This window comes from Taudactylus pleione, unplaced genomic scaffold, assembly GCF_031769625.1.
Source record: "Taudactylus pleione unplaced genomic scaffold, aTauple2 ptg000122l, whole genome shotgun sequence".
NCBI lineage: Eukaryota > Metazoa > Chordata > Amphibia > Anura > Myobatrachidae > Taudactylus > Taudactylus pleione.
In genome coordinates, this window is record NW_028284524.1 from 4,978,076 (window position 1) to 4,995,317 (window position 17,242).

The 17,242-nt window shown below is 42.0% G+C and overlaps 1 protein-coding gene across 2 annotated transcripts in view; it reads right to left on the reverse strand.

The window, feature by feature from the left end:
• LOC148524015 (unconventional myosin-X-like) overlaps positions 1-17,242 on the reverse strand; it is a 138,167-nt gene that overhangs the window by 49,378 nt on the left and 71,547 nt on the right. For both annotated transcript variants that reach the window (XM_088472279.1, XM_088472278.1), the window contains 10 exons: positions 15,313-15,431; positions 11,907-12,053; positions 10,860-10,960; positions 6,212-6,278; positions 5,195-5,287; positions 2,522-2,590; positions 2,101-2,183; positions 1,876-1,984; positions 1,193-1,273; positions 50-174 (listed from right to left, as the gene is read on the reverse strand). In XM_088472279.1, coding sequence (XP_088328405.1) covers positions 50-174; positions 1,193-1,273; positions 1,876-1,984; positions 2,101-2,183; positions 2,522-2,590; positions 5,195-5,287; positions 6,212-6,278; positions 10,860-10,960; positions 11,907-12,053; positions 15,313-15,431 — 994 coding nt within the window. The remainder of the gene's footprint in view (positions 1-49; positions 175-1,192; positions 1,274-1,875; positions 1,985-2,100; positions 2,184-2,521; positions 2,591-5,194; positions 5,288-6,211; positions 6,279-10,859; positions 10,961-11,906; positions 12,054-15,312; positions 15,432-17,242) is intronic.

The window sequence follows — 17,242 nt, forward strand, 5'->3', positions numbered from 1 at the left end:
AATTTTTATGACAGAGAGGAGTGGAAAATCTCTGAAGCAAAGAACTCACCTGCTCATGAAATCCTGGTACTGTCTGCGGACGGGATAACCGGCTCTACGGATCTTCACTGTCTCCAGCATTCCAGAATATCTCAGCTGATTCAAGACAATGTCTGGGCTGAACTTGTTTGGCAGCTGACAGGAGAAAAACATGACTGGATAAACAGTAGGAAGAGGCACAATATAAAACTGACACAAGAACTAAAAAAAAACAAAGAAGCATCCATATGTGCACAGAGAAACCATCTAAGACACCATTTCCCATTAAAACACTAAAGAGAAAGACATCTTTTGTAATGATAAAGTAATTATCCTTTTAACATAAATCAGTCAATTTACCATAGTCCCTCTATTCAGTCATTCAGAAAAACATATCTCAGAAGGTAACATTGAGAAACTGCACAACTAGACAGTATTTTATGAAAGGTGTTGCCACATTATGACGACCACTGCTGTTCCCAAAGTAGCAGTACTACCCATTCCAGTGATACTTAAGGTGGATGGCTTCAATACGGTGCTGTGCACACAGCACATATGGGCTCCTGGTAAAGGAGTCCCCCACCCAAAAGTTACATACAGATGTGTCCACATACATCTTCTCTCTGTGCGCTACAAGTCGCCGTTATGCGTGAGTAGCGCCAAGCGTCTTTCATGCAACTTTTTACCTTCAAATGTGTCTAATTCGCACAGCGATGCGAATAGGATGCACAAGGTGCTGCGGCTGTATCTGCTTGCGAAATGCTACATTATAGTGTCTGCGGCCGTCACACTGTAACGTACCATTTTGCATGCAAATGCACCCGCAATCGCACATAGAATATAGACATGCCGCATATCATTTTAATCAGCAGAAGCTGCTTGTGCGTCCTATTCGCATTGCTGTGTGAATAATACACATTTGAAGGTAAAAAGTCCAGGAAATGACAGAACTACGCCACGGCATGGCGCGACTAGAAGGGCTGTTTAACGCACAAGGAAGTAAGATGTATGAGGACACATCAGTAGGGGATACAGAGGTCCAAATAGAGATGGTTGTCCTAAAACCAAGACAACACCTTCAATTTGACACAGTTTCTCCTCTGTCTGCTAGTCTCCAGAATTGATGAAGACATGAAGAGTAAGAGAAGACTGCAGATGACCAGCCAGTACTCACCTTCTCGTTGTTAGGCTTAATGCAGCGGATGAAGAAGGGGTTGGAAGTGCTAAGCATTGCCATGAGAGAGTGGAGGGATTCCTAGATAGATAGACATTTTATCAACATCAACAAAGCTTCTGCATAGAGTTTTCAGAGGACTCTCACTTTACAAATACTCATTGGGTCAATGCAATTCAATATAAACAGAAAGGGGTTTATTTAAAACATAATATAATGCAGAGACACTCATTTACAAGTTTCATTTATATTGCAAATTAAAACTTGAATGTAAACATATCGAATACTCTATAATAATATTTGTGTAATGAATACTAAGCAGGTCTGGTTGGTGTTTATAAAGAGTTAAAGCTGGATGTACCAAAACATAATTATAAACCTAAATCGGCATCTAGCAAGAGTCAAGTACAAGGAGGTTGTGGAAGCCTTAATTTCTCAAAGTCCTCAGGCAACGGTCTATAGGGGTCTATTTACTAAGCAGTTTTAGGAGACAGAGTGAAAAGTGATAAGAAAGTGATAAGGAGCCAGCCAATTAGCTCCGAACTGTCATTTTGCAAACACAGCTTGTGAGATGACAGTTGGGAGCTGATTGGCTGGCACCTTATCACTTTTCACTCTGTCTCCTAACACTGCTTAGTTTATAGGCCCCTTTATGAGAGTGGTAATCTGATCACCGCACTTACTCTGAACTGGGAGCTGACCGTTGGCTTCTTCTTCTGTGTCCCCATCTTTAATGTTTCCTCACCACATCTGCTGGAGACTTTTTCAAACAGATCGTAGATAAAATCCAGCCTAAACAATTGATAAACAAACGCAAGTATGTGTGTTACATTCTATATCGGTATATGTATGTTACTGGGTATCCATGTAAATGTGGGTATATAGGTATATCTATCCAACAGATGTACCTGCTGTCTCTTAGCATGTTCAAAACATCATCACGGAACGTATCCCTATTCTTCTCAAGGAACCCTTTCACATCATACATGACCTAAAAGAACAACAGAGATGGAGTCAGACCACAATTTACTTCCATGCCAGAGATGACTGCACAGCATTAACATAGGGCACACTGGTGACAGAGTGGGGAATCTTAAGACCAATCCATCTCTGAACATTCAAATGGTTTGCAAAAAACCCAGAATACACCATGTATCAAAGTGCACCAATCACTGCAATAAATGCCACTCCATCTGTTCAACAACTGTATGTTGCTAGAATTCCACATATTTCTGAATGGTAAAAAACAAACAAAATCCCTTTGAAGTTAGCAGATTATCAACATGATGTATAGGACATCTGCTGTGAAAATTAATTATTAGCCCTCACCTCCCCCGCATAGTGCTTGATTCCAAATTGGTTCTCGGTCACTCGCGGCTTCACGTAATGTGGGTTATTCTGGGACACAAACAGAACATCTGCATTACATTGTATCCAGTAGTGATATTATATACAATCTACAGGACATATTACTCAACCTCAAACAAAAAAGAATAACCAAGCAACTGATAAAAAAAAAAAAAAAAAAAACTACTTCAAACTGTCACAAAATTAACAGGTTATAGGCAAAATTAACTATACAAAAAACGAATACTAAAAAAATGGTATGAATCGTGTAAGGATTGAACTGTGGTACACTGAGTATTTGCTGAGGTTTATAAGATAGGGATTCTGATCTGAAATGATGCTGAGATATCGATAGATTGAAATGTGATAGATTGAGCACATGCTGAGATGTATAAGACTGGGGTAGTGATCCCAGATAATGTGGACATAATTATATTTATAGTTTGTAATTTACATCTTGGGGAGATTCAATTAAATGCGATGGCCTCATTGTACTGTTCTGGACCATTACATCTTGGCCAGCAACATCACTACTTTCTCCTAGCATCTCAGAGGGGCCCAGGAAAATAGCTATGCTGGGGGTACCGTATAAGGTGACTCATGTGCACAGCCGAACAGCAGCAGCACATCCAGTCTATGGGGATACAGACATGTCCTCATACACTTCTGCTTTTTGCATATATTTTTAAATACATTTACATACTGCGGCTAAGGCACAAAGTCTGTGGCACGTCAAACGGGGCTATTTGGCGTGATTTGAGGATAGGTGTATGTAAAAATATCTGTAGGAGTCATATAACAGATAGGAGTCATAAGAGAGACACAAAGAGGTCAGTGATGGTAATCAGTGTCTACACACAGATACTGTATTATAGAGTTGGATAAGGGATCCTGAACGTTCAGAATACCTGACAGATTTCTGTAAGTATTATAACCCTCTCCCTAACCTTAACCCTCCCCTCCCACAGCCTAATCCTAACCCTCCTGTCCCGCACCCAAACCCTCCCCCTAGCGTCTCTAGCCCTAACCCTCCCCCTAAATCTAAGTCTCTCCCTGACCCTAATACGTATCTCAGCAATGTCGGGATTCCGCTGTCGATATTGTGACCGCCGGCATCCTGACTATCGGGATGCTGACTACATTCCGTATTATCTATGTTAAACTGTTATATGTACTATGTCAGAGTTTCCCAAACTCCGCCCTTACAATCCAGGTTTTAAGGATATCCATGCTTTAGTTCAAATGGTTAAATCAAATTGACTTTTAAAGCATGGATATCCTTAAAACATGAACTATAGTGGCGGAGTTTGGGAACCTTTGCACTATGTGTAAGATCTACACCCTTTACACCTGGGAAATTCCAGAGGAAAGCAATTTTCCTGTGAATAAACACCTGCCATTTTCAGATTATCAATGATAAAAGACCATTAGGATTAGAGACAGGGATTCATTACAGCTTTGTGACTGCTGAACTAAAATGAAATTTGTTTACTACATTGTGTACATAAGGGTACATATCCACTGCCAGCACAATCTTTATCAGTTCATCATCACACAAGGAAGCCAGGAGAATTCAACATGCGGCCCTCCCAGCTGCTGTAGAACTAAACATCCCAGCATGCCCTGCTACAGTTTTGCATTTAGGGCATGCTAAAACTGTAGCAAGTAGTTCCACAGCAGCTGGAGGGCCATATATTGAATACCTCTGGCTTATAGTAACCTCACATGGAGAATGTGGTACAGATACGTTTCAAGTTATTGTTCCCTTTTTCTAACAATATTAAGGAAAATAAAAATAAACACCATTAGATGTTTTCTTCCCTTCCCCTGAACAGCAGAGAGAGTGCAAAATGTTCTATTAATAACAATTGCTGCTACCTGGAGTTGGTGTAAGGCAGAACAAACCACTATCTTCTTTCATAATACAATAAAATTAATTATCCATAGAGAGGAATCACTGTCCAATAAAAGTAAACACTTGCCCATAAATGTACTGGTGCACAGATGAGAATCGACCAGCCTAGTAAAACTGCTATAAACAGAATTAATCTTCTGTGAAAAAAAAATTACATTTGGGTACCTATACATCATAACTGACATTAGGGCATCTCCCAGATGAAAGAAAATTTGCAGTAAAGATTGATGTCCAATGCCCAAATGTAATGTAATAATTTGTCGTCCTTTCAATAAAATAGGTTGTAAAAATAAGATTTCCAAAGATAAAACATTTCCTGAAGATGGGTACACACTGTGCAAATTATTCTGAAGCTCAGATCCTTGGAGCAATTATCTGACCAGTGAGCACCCCATATACAGGGAGCTATGTTTAGCTCAGTGTGTACATTCTCCTATGGAATAGGGAGTTTGCGCCTCTAAATTTTTAAGCAGTTCATAAAATGCAACCCCCACTCTGACCTTTGCATTTGAAGCGGTTTATCGGCTAATGCTCCTGCATTCACAACTATGCAATTATTGGGCCAATTTCGGGTGAACGCCCAATAATTGTATAGGTGTGTACCCAGCTTTACTCTATGTAAATATCGCTTATAGCACAATACTGAAAATGAATCAATAATGGAAAACAAAACCGTTATCCAGTCATTTATTAGTCACAGTACTGCTCATTCTACAAAGCTCTGCTTAAAGAAAACTTACCGCATGCTGGTTATGGAGTTTCTCAAGTAGGGTGAAGTCAGTGCCTTTAGGAAAACGACTCTCCTCGTTGATCAGAGCCAATAATCCTAGTTTCTAGCCGCCAAATGAAATGATGAGAGAGAACTGAATGGTTACAGGCTAACAAGACGCCCCCTCTCAATTATACTGCATTCAAAGAACCAAAATATCCATTTACCATATCACAGCCACTCCATGGGCAAGCACTGGACAGAATAATACTGCCTTTACAAGCTTCCATTTTTAAATTGGGCATGTTGGAAGATTTCTCATGGCCGACTGCCCGATTGCTTATCGGTCACTGCCATAAACTATACAATTATTGGCCAGATCCGACGATAATCTGCGGATCAGTTCTATAACTGTATAATGTATACCCTGCAACATACTGTTCATCCAAGTTTGTATATCAGCAGTCATCATATCAACATATTTAACCTTCACTTTCAAAAGCATGTAACCCAGCATTCACAATTACATATAATAAGAGGTAAATGAGCCAGAGTGAGCAAAAACACAATGAAAAAGGATGATCTATTTAAGACACAGTTATTAAATACCAGACAATCTTGACTATTTCCCACGACCAATTAATATCAGTATGTTTGAAAAGAATACATCCACGGATTCAAACTACTTCCCCAAATTGATACATGAGCTGCACACGATTAATTTATCAGCCACTTTATGATTGAAATACGGCATTTCTGAATCATTTTTCAATGTTTAATCCTATCAGTAGCAGAAGGGTATAATGGTTTTCTTCCTATGTGAAATTTAAGACATATCCCCCCCTTTCAGAGTATTAGTGAGAGCAGTGTATCATAAATAGAAGGACCTGCATGCTCTGAGCAGTTTGCTTTTAAATCTATTTGCTAAAGCTCAGCAAGATGTCTAAATGGCATCAATAAGCAATGGACATTATTTTAACGATAAGACACTAAATCTTTCATACCCAGCAATTTGTTTCTTCTACAGCAGACATCATAAAGAGCTCACCTTCTCTACCAGATCCAAACACTCCGCATTGTCCATCCAGTCAATAGCCTCCCAGTGTATCCCTTCCCTAAAGCAGGAATAACTCATCAACTCACAGAAATAATTCATATAATGGGCTGCAAACATCATATATACTAAAAGGTCAGATGGAAGCACTTACTGGACTTCATATTACAGGCCAACTTTATCAAGGTTACCTTGTTGTTGGTTGTGAATAATATTCAGTCACTTTGGCATGTTCTACATTATGTTTTTCAGGATATGATCAAAATGGATTAGTTCAGCAATACTTACCTGATCAACACAAAATACTTTGTCAAATAAAAAAAGAAATCTCTACAGAATCTTCTTCATTACAGAAGAGAAAACAAATTATATCAGTATTCAACTTGTTTTAGTATTTTATTTTATTTATTTTAACTGAAGTTACAGCTGTGATTCTGTTTTGATAAGTCAGACTTGGACCCTGCAATCTTCTCCCATTCTTCCCTGCAATAATGCAGAGGCTCCAGAAAGGGGAACAGTAATTACATAAAGAATCAGTGGAAATATTTAGGTCTGGGCCATTCAAAGGATTTTTTTTTATGCAATCTGTGTTTAAGACAATAAAGAAACCACCAAAAAAAAAAAATCTCCAACAGTAGAGAATAAACAGGTCAAACAGAAAAAATAATATAGTATAAGTTTAATTTCTGGCTATGGAGAATACAAGGGAGCTCCAGGAAGTACACTGAATAATGACAACTGGTACTGACTATGACGGGAATCGGTATGAAATACCGACAGTCGGGATGCCTCCTGTCAAAATGCAGACAGCGGCATCCCGATGCTAAGTATGTTAACCCTCCCCCCCTTCTCCCCCTAACCCTTGCTATTTGCATCCTAACCATCCCCTAGTGCCTAAACCTAACCATCCCCCCTTAGTGCCTAACCCTAACCCCACCCCCCAGTGGAGCCTAACCTGCCCCCTCCAGTGGTGCCTAACCCTAACCTCCCCCCCCCCTCCCCCACCAAGGCCTAAAACTATTCTCCATATACACAATACAGCTGGGAAGGTGAAGGCTGTCATTGAAGTGCTAGAGATGAGGACCCTGCTCATAGAAGCTTACAATCTAGGGGAGAGGGGAAACAGACAGATGACATGAGGCAGGAGTGCGTAGAAGGGGACCCAAGTGCAGGAAGTAGGCAAGTTAGAGTTGGCTCAGTCAAGAGGGAGAGCGACCTGGTTATGTGGTAGAAGGTTATGCTTTGAGGAACAGGTGGGTTTTCAGTGCACATTTGAAGCTCTGCAAGGTCGGGAAGAGCCTGATCGAGTGAGGGAGCTCATTAAGGGGGGCTGCACAGGCAAAATCTTGGATAAGTGACTTTTAAAATCGGGAGATGGGCGTATCTATTAAATTTAGGAGCCAAAACTCGGGAGGTGGGGTGAGAGGAAGCAAGGTTCCCATAATTATTTTGCAAGAGTCTCCTCCAGTGCCAAAAGTTTGATAACAGAGTACATTGCCGCCAAATATGGAGGGGTGTACATGGTGCAAGGCCACAAACGCCAACAAAGATCCAAAAGTGTTGGGAACATTTGCTTGAGAATGGTGGGCAATCTGTATCATCTGGAAAGAATTTTAGATTGCTATATAACTATATACCTGAGACTACTGTTTGTAAGAACGCTCCATTCCCAACTCTGTGGGTATAATCGGGGAGCAAGTAGTATGAGATATCCAAGCAAACGGATATATGGTAGAGATCAAATGTTTAGGAGGAGCTATAGCTAGACAGAGGACCTCCTAGTGAAGCCTCAGCCTCTTATTGCCCCAAACAAAATGTTCCAACTATCCCCTGTAGTTCCCTGAAAAAAATAGTTGGGACAGATATAGGTAGTGCCTGAAAGAGGTAGGGCTATTTCACACAGGACAGATTTGTCCGGCCGGCAAAGAAACTGACTTATTTTTCCGTTGTTTAATTTCAGTGGAAGTGACAAATACATTAGGGCTTTCACACTGCACAAACACGACACAGTCGCCATGTTATAGCCATGCTAACCACTGACTAATACGGCTGCCGTGCCATGACGTGCCATCTCCAGGACTTAGTGCCTAACATAACTCTAAGCATGCTTTCACACACACAGACGTCCGGTGGCCTTGTAGTCAATGCTGGTTTCATCCAAATAAAATCTGTTGCATGTGAAAGGAAGTCGTCCGTCCCTCCATCCGGAAAAAAACGTCTTTTTTCCGGATGGACAAAACCGTTGTTTGAGAAACTAGCCATAGGATGATGTTCATTTTGACAGTGTTAAGTCTAACCAGCCAAGACAGGCTCAACAATGACCAAATTCGGAATAGCAATGGTTCGGAGAGGACACCACTGACTTGGACACTGCCTGAGGGAGAACTATGAAGGGTGAGAATCCTATGGAAACCATCCGCATCTGTAGACAATAGGACCACCCAGGAGTTCCCCGCCTGTACATGATGGATATGATCGATAATTGTGGTTGTGTTGTCTTTTGCATTTCTCCCAATGACAAATCCCAACCGCTACCAATGGAAGAGACGCAGAAAAAGGGCTCTTAAACGATTGGCAAGGGGTTTAGCAAAAAGTTCACATTTAAAAGTGAGTTTGGTCTATAGCTCGCTCAGTGGGTCGAGTCCTTGCCCTACTTAGGAATTCTGGAAATGTGAGCTTCAAGTGATTGAGGAGAAAATAAAAAGTGTCTTCAGCTGTCACAGTATTGTCGGCCCCTAAAAAAAAGAGGCATGAAGGAGGTGCAAAATATCTTGTAGTAACTAACTGAGAACCCATCAGAACCCGGGCCCTTCCCACTTGGGGCAGAAGAAAAAGCTATCACCAACTCTTCAATAATAAAAGACACCTCTAGGTATTGAGAAGCCTCTTCGGTGAGCCGAGGTTAGTGCATTGATTAAAGGTAGCTTCTGACCTCGTCCTGAAAAGAGACCACAGCCGAAGGGGGAGAGTCATTCCGCAAGAGCTATAGCGAGCAACTTGCCTGTTTTATTACCCCATAAATAATATTTGTGTTTACACCTACCCATATCTAACATTGTGGTCTATTTACTAAGCCTTGGATTGAGATAGAGGTGACGGAGATAAAGTACCAACCAACCAGCTCTAACTGTAATTTTTCAAACACAGCCTATGACATGGTATTTAGGAGCTGATTGGCTGGTAATTTATCTCTGTTCACTTTATCTCCATCCAAGGTGTAGTAAATCGACCCCCCTAAGCCTTGTCATGGAGGAGTTCATTGAAAGCCATCCGAATTTCTGATAATTTCGCATAAGTGATTGTAGACAAAGTAGTTTATGTGCTGTTTCAAGTATCCTAAGTTTCTCTAAAAGTAGTTGAGCCTTCAGAGCCTCTCTCTGTCTCTTAAGTAGGAAGCCCATTTGAATATATTTTCCTCAGATGACACATTTATGTGCCTACCAGGCCGTGATCTCAGAGGTGTCCGTGCGGCAGTATTATGCAAAGCTATATAGTCATCTATCACTACGCCCAGCTAGGGTCATTCAAGATGGTCTCGTTAAACCTCCAGTACCAGTGTCTAGGGGGAACGGAGCATAACTGTAGCATTACCAGGAGGGGAGATTATTTTTTTTGTATTGAAGCTAATAAAATATCCAGCAAATCTGCATTGGTAAGTCATTATCTTGGTAGAATATAAATTCTCTCAGCAGGTTTTTCTCCATGATTCTGCAATATCTTGATCTATCCATTTTGCCCTGTATTTTTCAATTTACCAGTCCCTAAAGCAGAAAAGTATCCAACATAGCATTATGCGCTCACCACCATGCTTCACCATAAAGACAGTGTTTTTTTAGGATAATATGCACCATCAAAGCATAGCAACTAGCTTAGCAGCCAAAACATTCAGTCTTTGCCTCAAACCACAGAATCTTCCCCCACAAAGGTCTCCCATATCATTTTTGGAAAACTTAAGGTAAGATTCCATGCAAGTTTTTCCATGAACAGGGTCACCCATCACTTCATGGAACATTATTTCCTAATTGCCTTAGGCCTCACAAGGGCCTTAACAAATGCCGTATCTGCTCAGATTTAGAAGGTGGTCTAGTATAGACAAGATTCACAATTAGGTCATGTGCTCTGTAGATTTTTATGATTGACTCAACAGTGCATTGGGGAGGCAGTAAAGATCTTTAAAAGATTATGTTGCTATGCAATAACCTTTTCTGGTATTTGCTCAAAAATATTCTTTGATTTTCATGATAAAGCTGTAGTTTGGAAATGCACAAGCCAACTGTTGAACCTCTCACAGACCGGTGTAATTATTTTGAAATTAATAAAGCTTAAAACAATTATTTTTTTTTATTTATTTTTTTTTAAAAGGACATAAAACAGAACATTAGAGAATTTGTTTGTGTTGATTAGTGGTACGAATTTCCAAATCTATATTCATTCTATGATGTGAGAAAATAAAAATGTCAAATGAGGTAAATACTTTTTATTGCCAATGTACATATGTACGTAAAGTAATTTAGTGTTCAAAAATATTGGAAAACTCAGGCTTTCGGTTTGTCAGATTGAAGATTTTTTTTTCTGGATCTGCGCCATGTCCAAATATCTCAACTTTAAAAGTAGGCAACATAACCATGGCAACATCACCTACCTGTTATATTCCAGCTGCTCCAATGAGAATATGTGTTTGTTGAAATATTCCTGGAGCTTCTCATTGGCATAATTAATGTTAAACTGCTCAAAACGATTCACCTGCATGGAAACAAAAAGGTGGAGGGGATGAGGAACTGAACATGAGGATTTTAAGCTACGACACATTGTAACAGCAGTAGCATAAGCAAGAGACAGCAATACACAGAAGTGTCTTTTATAGCTTGACAATATAAAGCGCAAAAACTAAACTCTTATGTTGTGAACATTTTTATCACTTTTCCTAAATTACAAAAATTGTATTGGATAAAAGTGCTACCAAACACACTCACAGATATATATGTAAAAGTTCCCATACCTTGAAAGAACTTGATTATTTTTTTATTTATTTATTACGTTATTTATATAGCGCACATATATTCCGCAGCACTTTACAGAGAATATTCCGCAGCACTTTACAGAGAATAGTTGGCCATTCACATCAGTCCCTGCCCCAGTGGAGTTTATAATCTATATTCCCTACCAGGGCCATGGCACTAGGGTAGTGCGACCAGTGCCATGGCACAGGGCACCGCAGGGCAGGGGGTGCTGTTTGGCCTGTCAATTTTCCTGTTTATTATCATTCTCACTTGTAGCTTCCTCTTATTTTATCCCCTGCATCTCCTGGCCTCCCCTATCTCTTCCCTGGCCCTTCCCCATGAGGCCATGGCCCTTTTTCAGGTGCACTATCTTATGTCCCTATTTAAAAAATGGAGGGGGGGGGGGGGCAATGCTCTCTCTTGCACAGGGCATCAGAAAGTCTAGTTACGGCTCTGCTCCCTACCAAATGCACACACACAAACATACACACCAGGGTTAATTTTGCTGGGAGCCAATAAACCTACAAGTATATTTTTGGGGTGTAGGAGTAAAACCGGAGTACCCGGAGGAAACCCACGCAAGCACAGGGAGAATATATTTGTGATTATGATTTGCATTTTATGAAAGTTAAAAAAAACAGTTTAAAGCAAAAAATTTTATAAAACTTTATTGGCACATTTTAATATACCTGAAAATTCTCAAAGCCAAAAATATCCAGGATCCCAACGGATTTGAAGTTCTCCTTTCCTCGAATACGAACATTTATTTTTCCCAGAAGCCAGGAGAAGCACTGAGCATACAGCGCCATTGCCAGAGAGTCGCGGGAGTCGGTGGCCTGGAACATAATGTGAGAGAGTGTTATTCTATTTGTCATTATAACCAGAACATCTGCTACAGACATAACTCCGTTACCAATTCACATAAGCAGCTCCTAAATGCCTAATATTACATACAGATGTTTCACATACATCTAATCTCCTTGCGTGTTAAATAGCCCTTCTAGTCGTGCCATGCCATAGCGTGACCCGGTAGCACCGAGCATATTTTCGTGTGACTTTTTACCTTCAAATGCGTGCAGATAGAACACAGAAGCAGCTTCTGCTGATTAAAATGATATGCGGCATGCCTATGTTCTGTGTGCAACTGCGGGTGTATGCATGGGGGAAAGGCTACGTTACAGTGTCAAAGTAACATCCACATGAACGCCAGGACCCAAGGTCTCATTCTTTTACAGTTTGAGGAAGCGGCCAGAAGCGTGTCCAGTTTTACCCATTAGTGAAAAATGTTTTAATCTTCTTACGTTTCATTTTATTTTTTGGTCTATATGATTTTATACCTACAGTAAAATTAGATTTGTGTGCTTACCTGTTAAAACCTTTTTTTCGATTCCATAGAGGACACAGGCTCTACGCTGGGTACAGGTTGGTGGGATGGAGTCCGGGCACCACACAGTTAACTCGTTTAGTCACAGCCCAGGCTCCACCCTCCCCCTATACCCCGCCCCCAGCCACAGGCAATTCAGTTAAGTTAACAAGCCTAAGGCAAGGAGCAAAAAGAAGAAGGAGAAGGAAGACCGGCACACACTCAGGTTCAAACACAACAGACATGTGAACAGGAGAACCGAAAGCAGATCAAGGACCCGCGTCAGGGTCTGAGTCCTGTGTCCCCCTATGGAATCGAAGAAAAGGATTTCACAGGTAAACACAAAACTCCTTTTCTTCTTCCTCCATAGGGGTCACAGGCTCTACGCTGGGACATCCCAAATCTGTTCCAGGTAAGTCAACAAATGTAAACTGTGTCCAAGGGATCAAAAGGCCAGAGACAAATTCCAAGGAGCCACCGGCAGTACAAACGGGGGTTGTACGTGGAGAACACCTTGAAGAAAGGACCGAACATCAGGCAACATCGCAATCTGTTTCTGAAAGATAACTGAAAGAGCTGAAACCTGCACTTTTAATGAAGCAAGGCGGAGGCCCAAATCCAGCCCCATCTTAAAAAAGGAGAGAACTCAAGAGAGTCAGAATGACCTAGCCGAATACCATTCAAAGTAAGTCCTCCAAACCCAGTGGTAAATTCTAGCAGAAGAGGGCTTACGGGCTTTGAGCATAGTGTTAATGACTGACCTGGAGAACCCAATATCTTAAGAGCCACCCCGTTCAAAGCAAGACGGACCAGATTTGGATGAAAGCACAAGCCCTGAGAAAGAAGATTTGGCCGCAGAGCAGCGTCGATGGAGAGGCCCTGTAGATCTGCATACCACGCCCTCGGCAACCAATCAGGAGCCATCAGGATCACTGTGCCGCCCCCCAACTTCAATGTGCGGAGGACCCACAGAATTACAGAGATTGGAGGGAAGATGTACAGAAGTGGAAAGGTCCACTGAACTGCCAGAGCACCTACCAGAAAGGCCGTCGGATCTCTGGTGCGAGAGCAGTACCTTGAAATTTGGCGATTGTGTTGAGACGCCATCATGTTGATGTCCGGCAAGCCGCAGTGACCTGAATTAATGTCCTGACGGCTTAGGAAGTCCGCTTCCCAATTTTGTACTCCGGGAATGTAGACTGCTGACAGGGACGGAAGATGTCTCTCTGCCCAACGGAGAATGCGACTGACCTCCCTTATGGCGGCACGACAGAGTACTGCCTTGATGGTTTATTTAGGCGACAGCCAAGCGTTGTCGGACTGTGCCTGGACAGGGTGACTGTGATGAATAGGGAAAAGCCCAACACAGGGCCCTGTAAACCCCTCAAAGTACTATACAGCACCCCGCTGCCCTGGTAATCTAGTGGGGATGCAGAGAGGACCTAGGTCCCCACTGCCAGCACCGCCAGTGTCTCCCATAACGGAGGCGAGAAGCTGCTCTTACCTTTCCGCCGGCTGCAGCTTCGAGCTCCCAGCTGTGTCCGGAGCTCCGGCCGATGACACTACCCCAGTAGCCAGTGCCGCGGTTGTTGGGGTGATGAAGCAGCTATTCGGGCATCCTCTAGGATGCCTAGTGCTGCATTCCCAGTAAAAAAAAAAAAAAAAAAGGAGGAAATATATAAAAGAATCTCTAAAGCTGTAAGCACAGCTTACACTGAACTGCTTGTAGCTGGGGGTGGGGTATAGGGGGAAGGGGGAGTCTGGCTGTGACTAAGAGTTAACTGAAACAGGACTCCATCCCACCAACCTGTACCCAGCGTAGAGCCGGTGTCCCCTATGGAGGAATAAGAACTGAACCATGGAGTGATGGGCCTTATTTTTTTTGCTCCACATTTTGATCCCAAAGGGCACAACACCCTTTTTCTGAAAGCGGCAGTTCTATTGTAGCATATACTGTCACTTACTAGATTAGCGCCCTTAGTTTCTTTTGTTCAATTTAGTGATGGGAGAAGGTGGCCTGGTCTGATGAAGGGAGTGGGGGCTCACTCACAAGTTTGCCTAAGAACACAGCCATGAATAAAGAATGGTACCAAAACATCCTCCAAGAACAACTTCTCCCAACCCTCCAAGAACAGTTTGGTGACGAACAATGCCTTTTCCATCATGATGGAGCACCTTGCCATAAGGCAAAAGTGATAACTAAGTGGCTCGGGGAACAAAACATCAAAATTTTGGGTCTATGGCCAGGAAACTCCCCAGACCTCAAACCCATTGAGAACTTGTGGTCAATCCTCAAGAGGCAAGTGGACAAACAAAAACCCACAAATTCCGACAAACTCCAAGCATTGATTAGAAAAGAATGGGCGGCCAGTCAGTCAGTATGTGGCCCAGAATTTGATTGACAGCATGCCAGGGTGAATTGCAGAGGTCAACACTGCAAATATTGACTCTTTATATAAACTTAATGTAATTGTCAATAAAAGCCTTTGGCACTTCTGAAATGCTTGTAATTTTACTTCAGTATACGATTAGTAACATCTGACAAAAAGGTCTAAAAACACTGAATCAGCAAACTTTGTGAAAACCAATACTTGTGTCATTCTCAAAACTTTTGGCCATGGCTATATAAGTATATATACATATACACACTTATTATATATCACTGAAGAAGCAATATTTAACCATATGTACATTTTAAAGAGAAACAGCAAATTGTTTCTGAACCCCCTCACCTGCTCCACTGTTAGAGGAGAGCTGATCTCTTCCCCCCTCAGGATCATGGACCTCTGAGTGAGAACCTCAGACAGCTGAAAGGAATCCAGCCCCAAAAGATCTGCAACGTCACTGAGAACTGACATATAGTGAGAATTAGAATAGTAGTTACTGAGTGGCCAATTCTATAATAATTCCACAACAATAATTTAAGACATGAACCACTTTATAGTCCGCAAGTAATTGCATTCGATATATATAATCCTGTAAATGATATAACTGTGCAAATGGTGAGATGTGGTGTCAACTCTTCTTTTGAGAATTGAAGAGGCAAGTGGATGAAGGTGTTATGTTATGTTTCAAAGAAATTGAGACATTTAGCGTTAAAGATAAGTTATCCACTAAAAACTGACTTAAGAATTGGATATAGCACTTTAATCCACAAAATATATCAGTAAATAGACTACCAACATTTAAAATAACATTGTTACTATGGGGTATATTTACTAAGCCTTTGATGGAGATAATGTGAACGTAGATAAGGTACCAGCCAACCAGCTCATGTCATTTTTCAAACACAGCCTATGACATGGCAGTTAGAACCTAATAAGCTGGTACTTTATCTCCGTTGACTTTATCTCTATCCAAGGCTCAGTAGACTCCTATGTTCCTTAGGTCATAACACCTTCATCCATTCACCACTTAACTGACGATTTATTCAGGGAAAACCGGTTAGAAATTGCCGGGTCCGCAGAAGAGTCCAGGGAGTCAGAAGAGATCCGTTCTGCACAGGTGTAGAACGGATTTCCGCTTCAAAAACGCAGTGGGGCAATGTGGTCAGATGAAGCACAGTTGGCTGCGTTCTCATCCCATGAGACCACATCAGTTAAGTTGTTAAAGGAAAAAAAAAAAAAAAGTTAAATTTAAAAAAATTGTTACATAACACTTTCATCCATTCGCCTCTTCAAATATAAAAAAAATTTTTTGCCAAGAACTTCATTTATAAGGATAGGAAAAGTCAGCACAGAGTTCAGTTAGTTGCCTACATATAAAAAATACATGGCTTTTAAATACACATATAATTATTAAAGCAAAGTTAGGCAACATATACCTCTCAAGCTATCCAACATGTCTTGGCAGCCTCTGGGAGTTTACAAGGAGACATTGGGCCTGCTAGTTAGTGTATTAATGCAGTTTCCCTATTATGGGAAAACTGGGCATGCACAGGACCTGTACTGCATATGTCTCACTCACAGATCCCCCAAGCCACAGCATGATTGAAATTCTGAGGCATTTGGGGGGGGTGCCTGGCCTGCGGTACAGGAAATGAGGGCGTGTCGTCCCAGTTTTCCGGGAATGCAGAGTACAGGGTTCTGTGTCGGTGGATGCAGATATCCTGGCCTTGCAAGCTGCCAGGCTGAGTATGAAGCTTACTCAAACAGGCCGGAGCTGCCGCCATCGATGTTCGCGATGGTGATCCGATGCAGCATTTACGGATGTTATACTTGGATCGATATTGCTGTCAGACAGAGGGCCTAATTCAGACCCGCTCGCGAGCGCTGAGTGCTCGCAAGCGGGTCGATGGTGCCCTAATGCACGACGGAGGGAGCTCTGTCGTGCGCATGCGCGAGACCCGCATAGCGACAGCCAAGCTGTCGCTATGGATCTCGCACCGAAGGGGGCGTGCTGTCGATGGTGAGTGACAGCACGCCCCCTTTGGTGGGCGTGCCGGGGGCGTTGCTGCCCAGATGGAGGCGTTCCCAGGGGAACGCCTACCGTCTGGGTCCGGCCCCACTGACATCACTAGTGATTCCTTGCGGCTGTGCAATACTGTCCACATCTGAATCAGGCCCAGTATCTCCTAAAGAACTCACCTCTAAATCAGTCAGGATCATATTAAAGATGTGGAAGTACTGGAACCATATTTTCTGCATGTATTATCCAATAAGA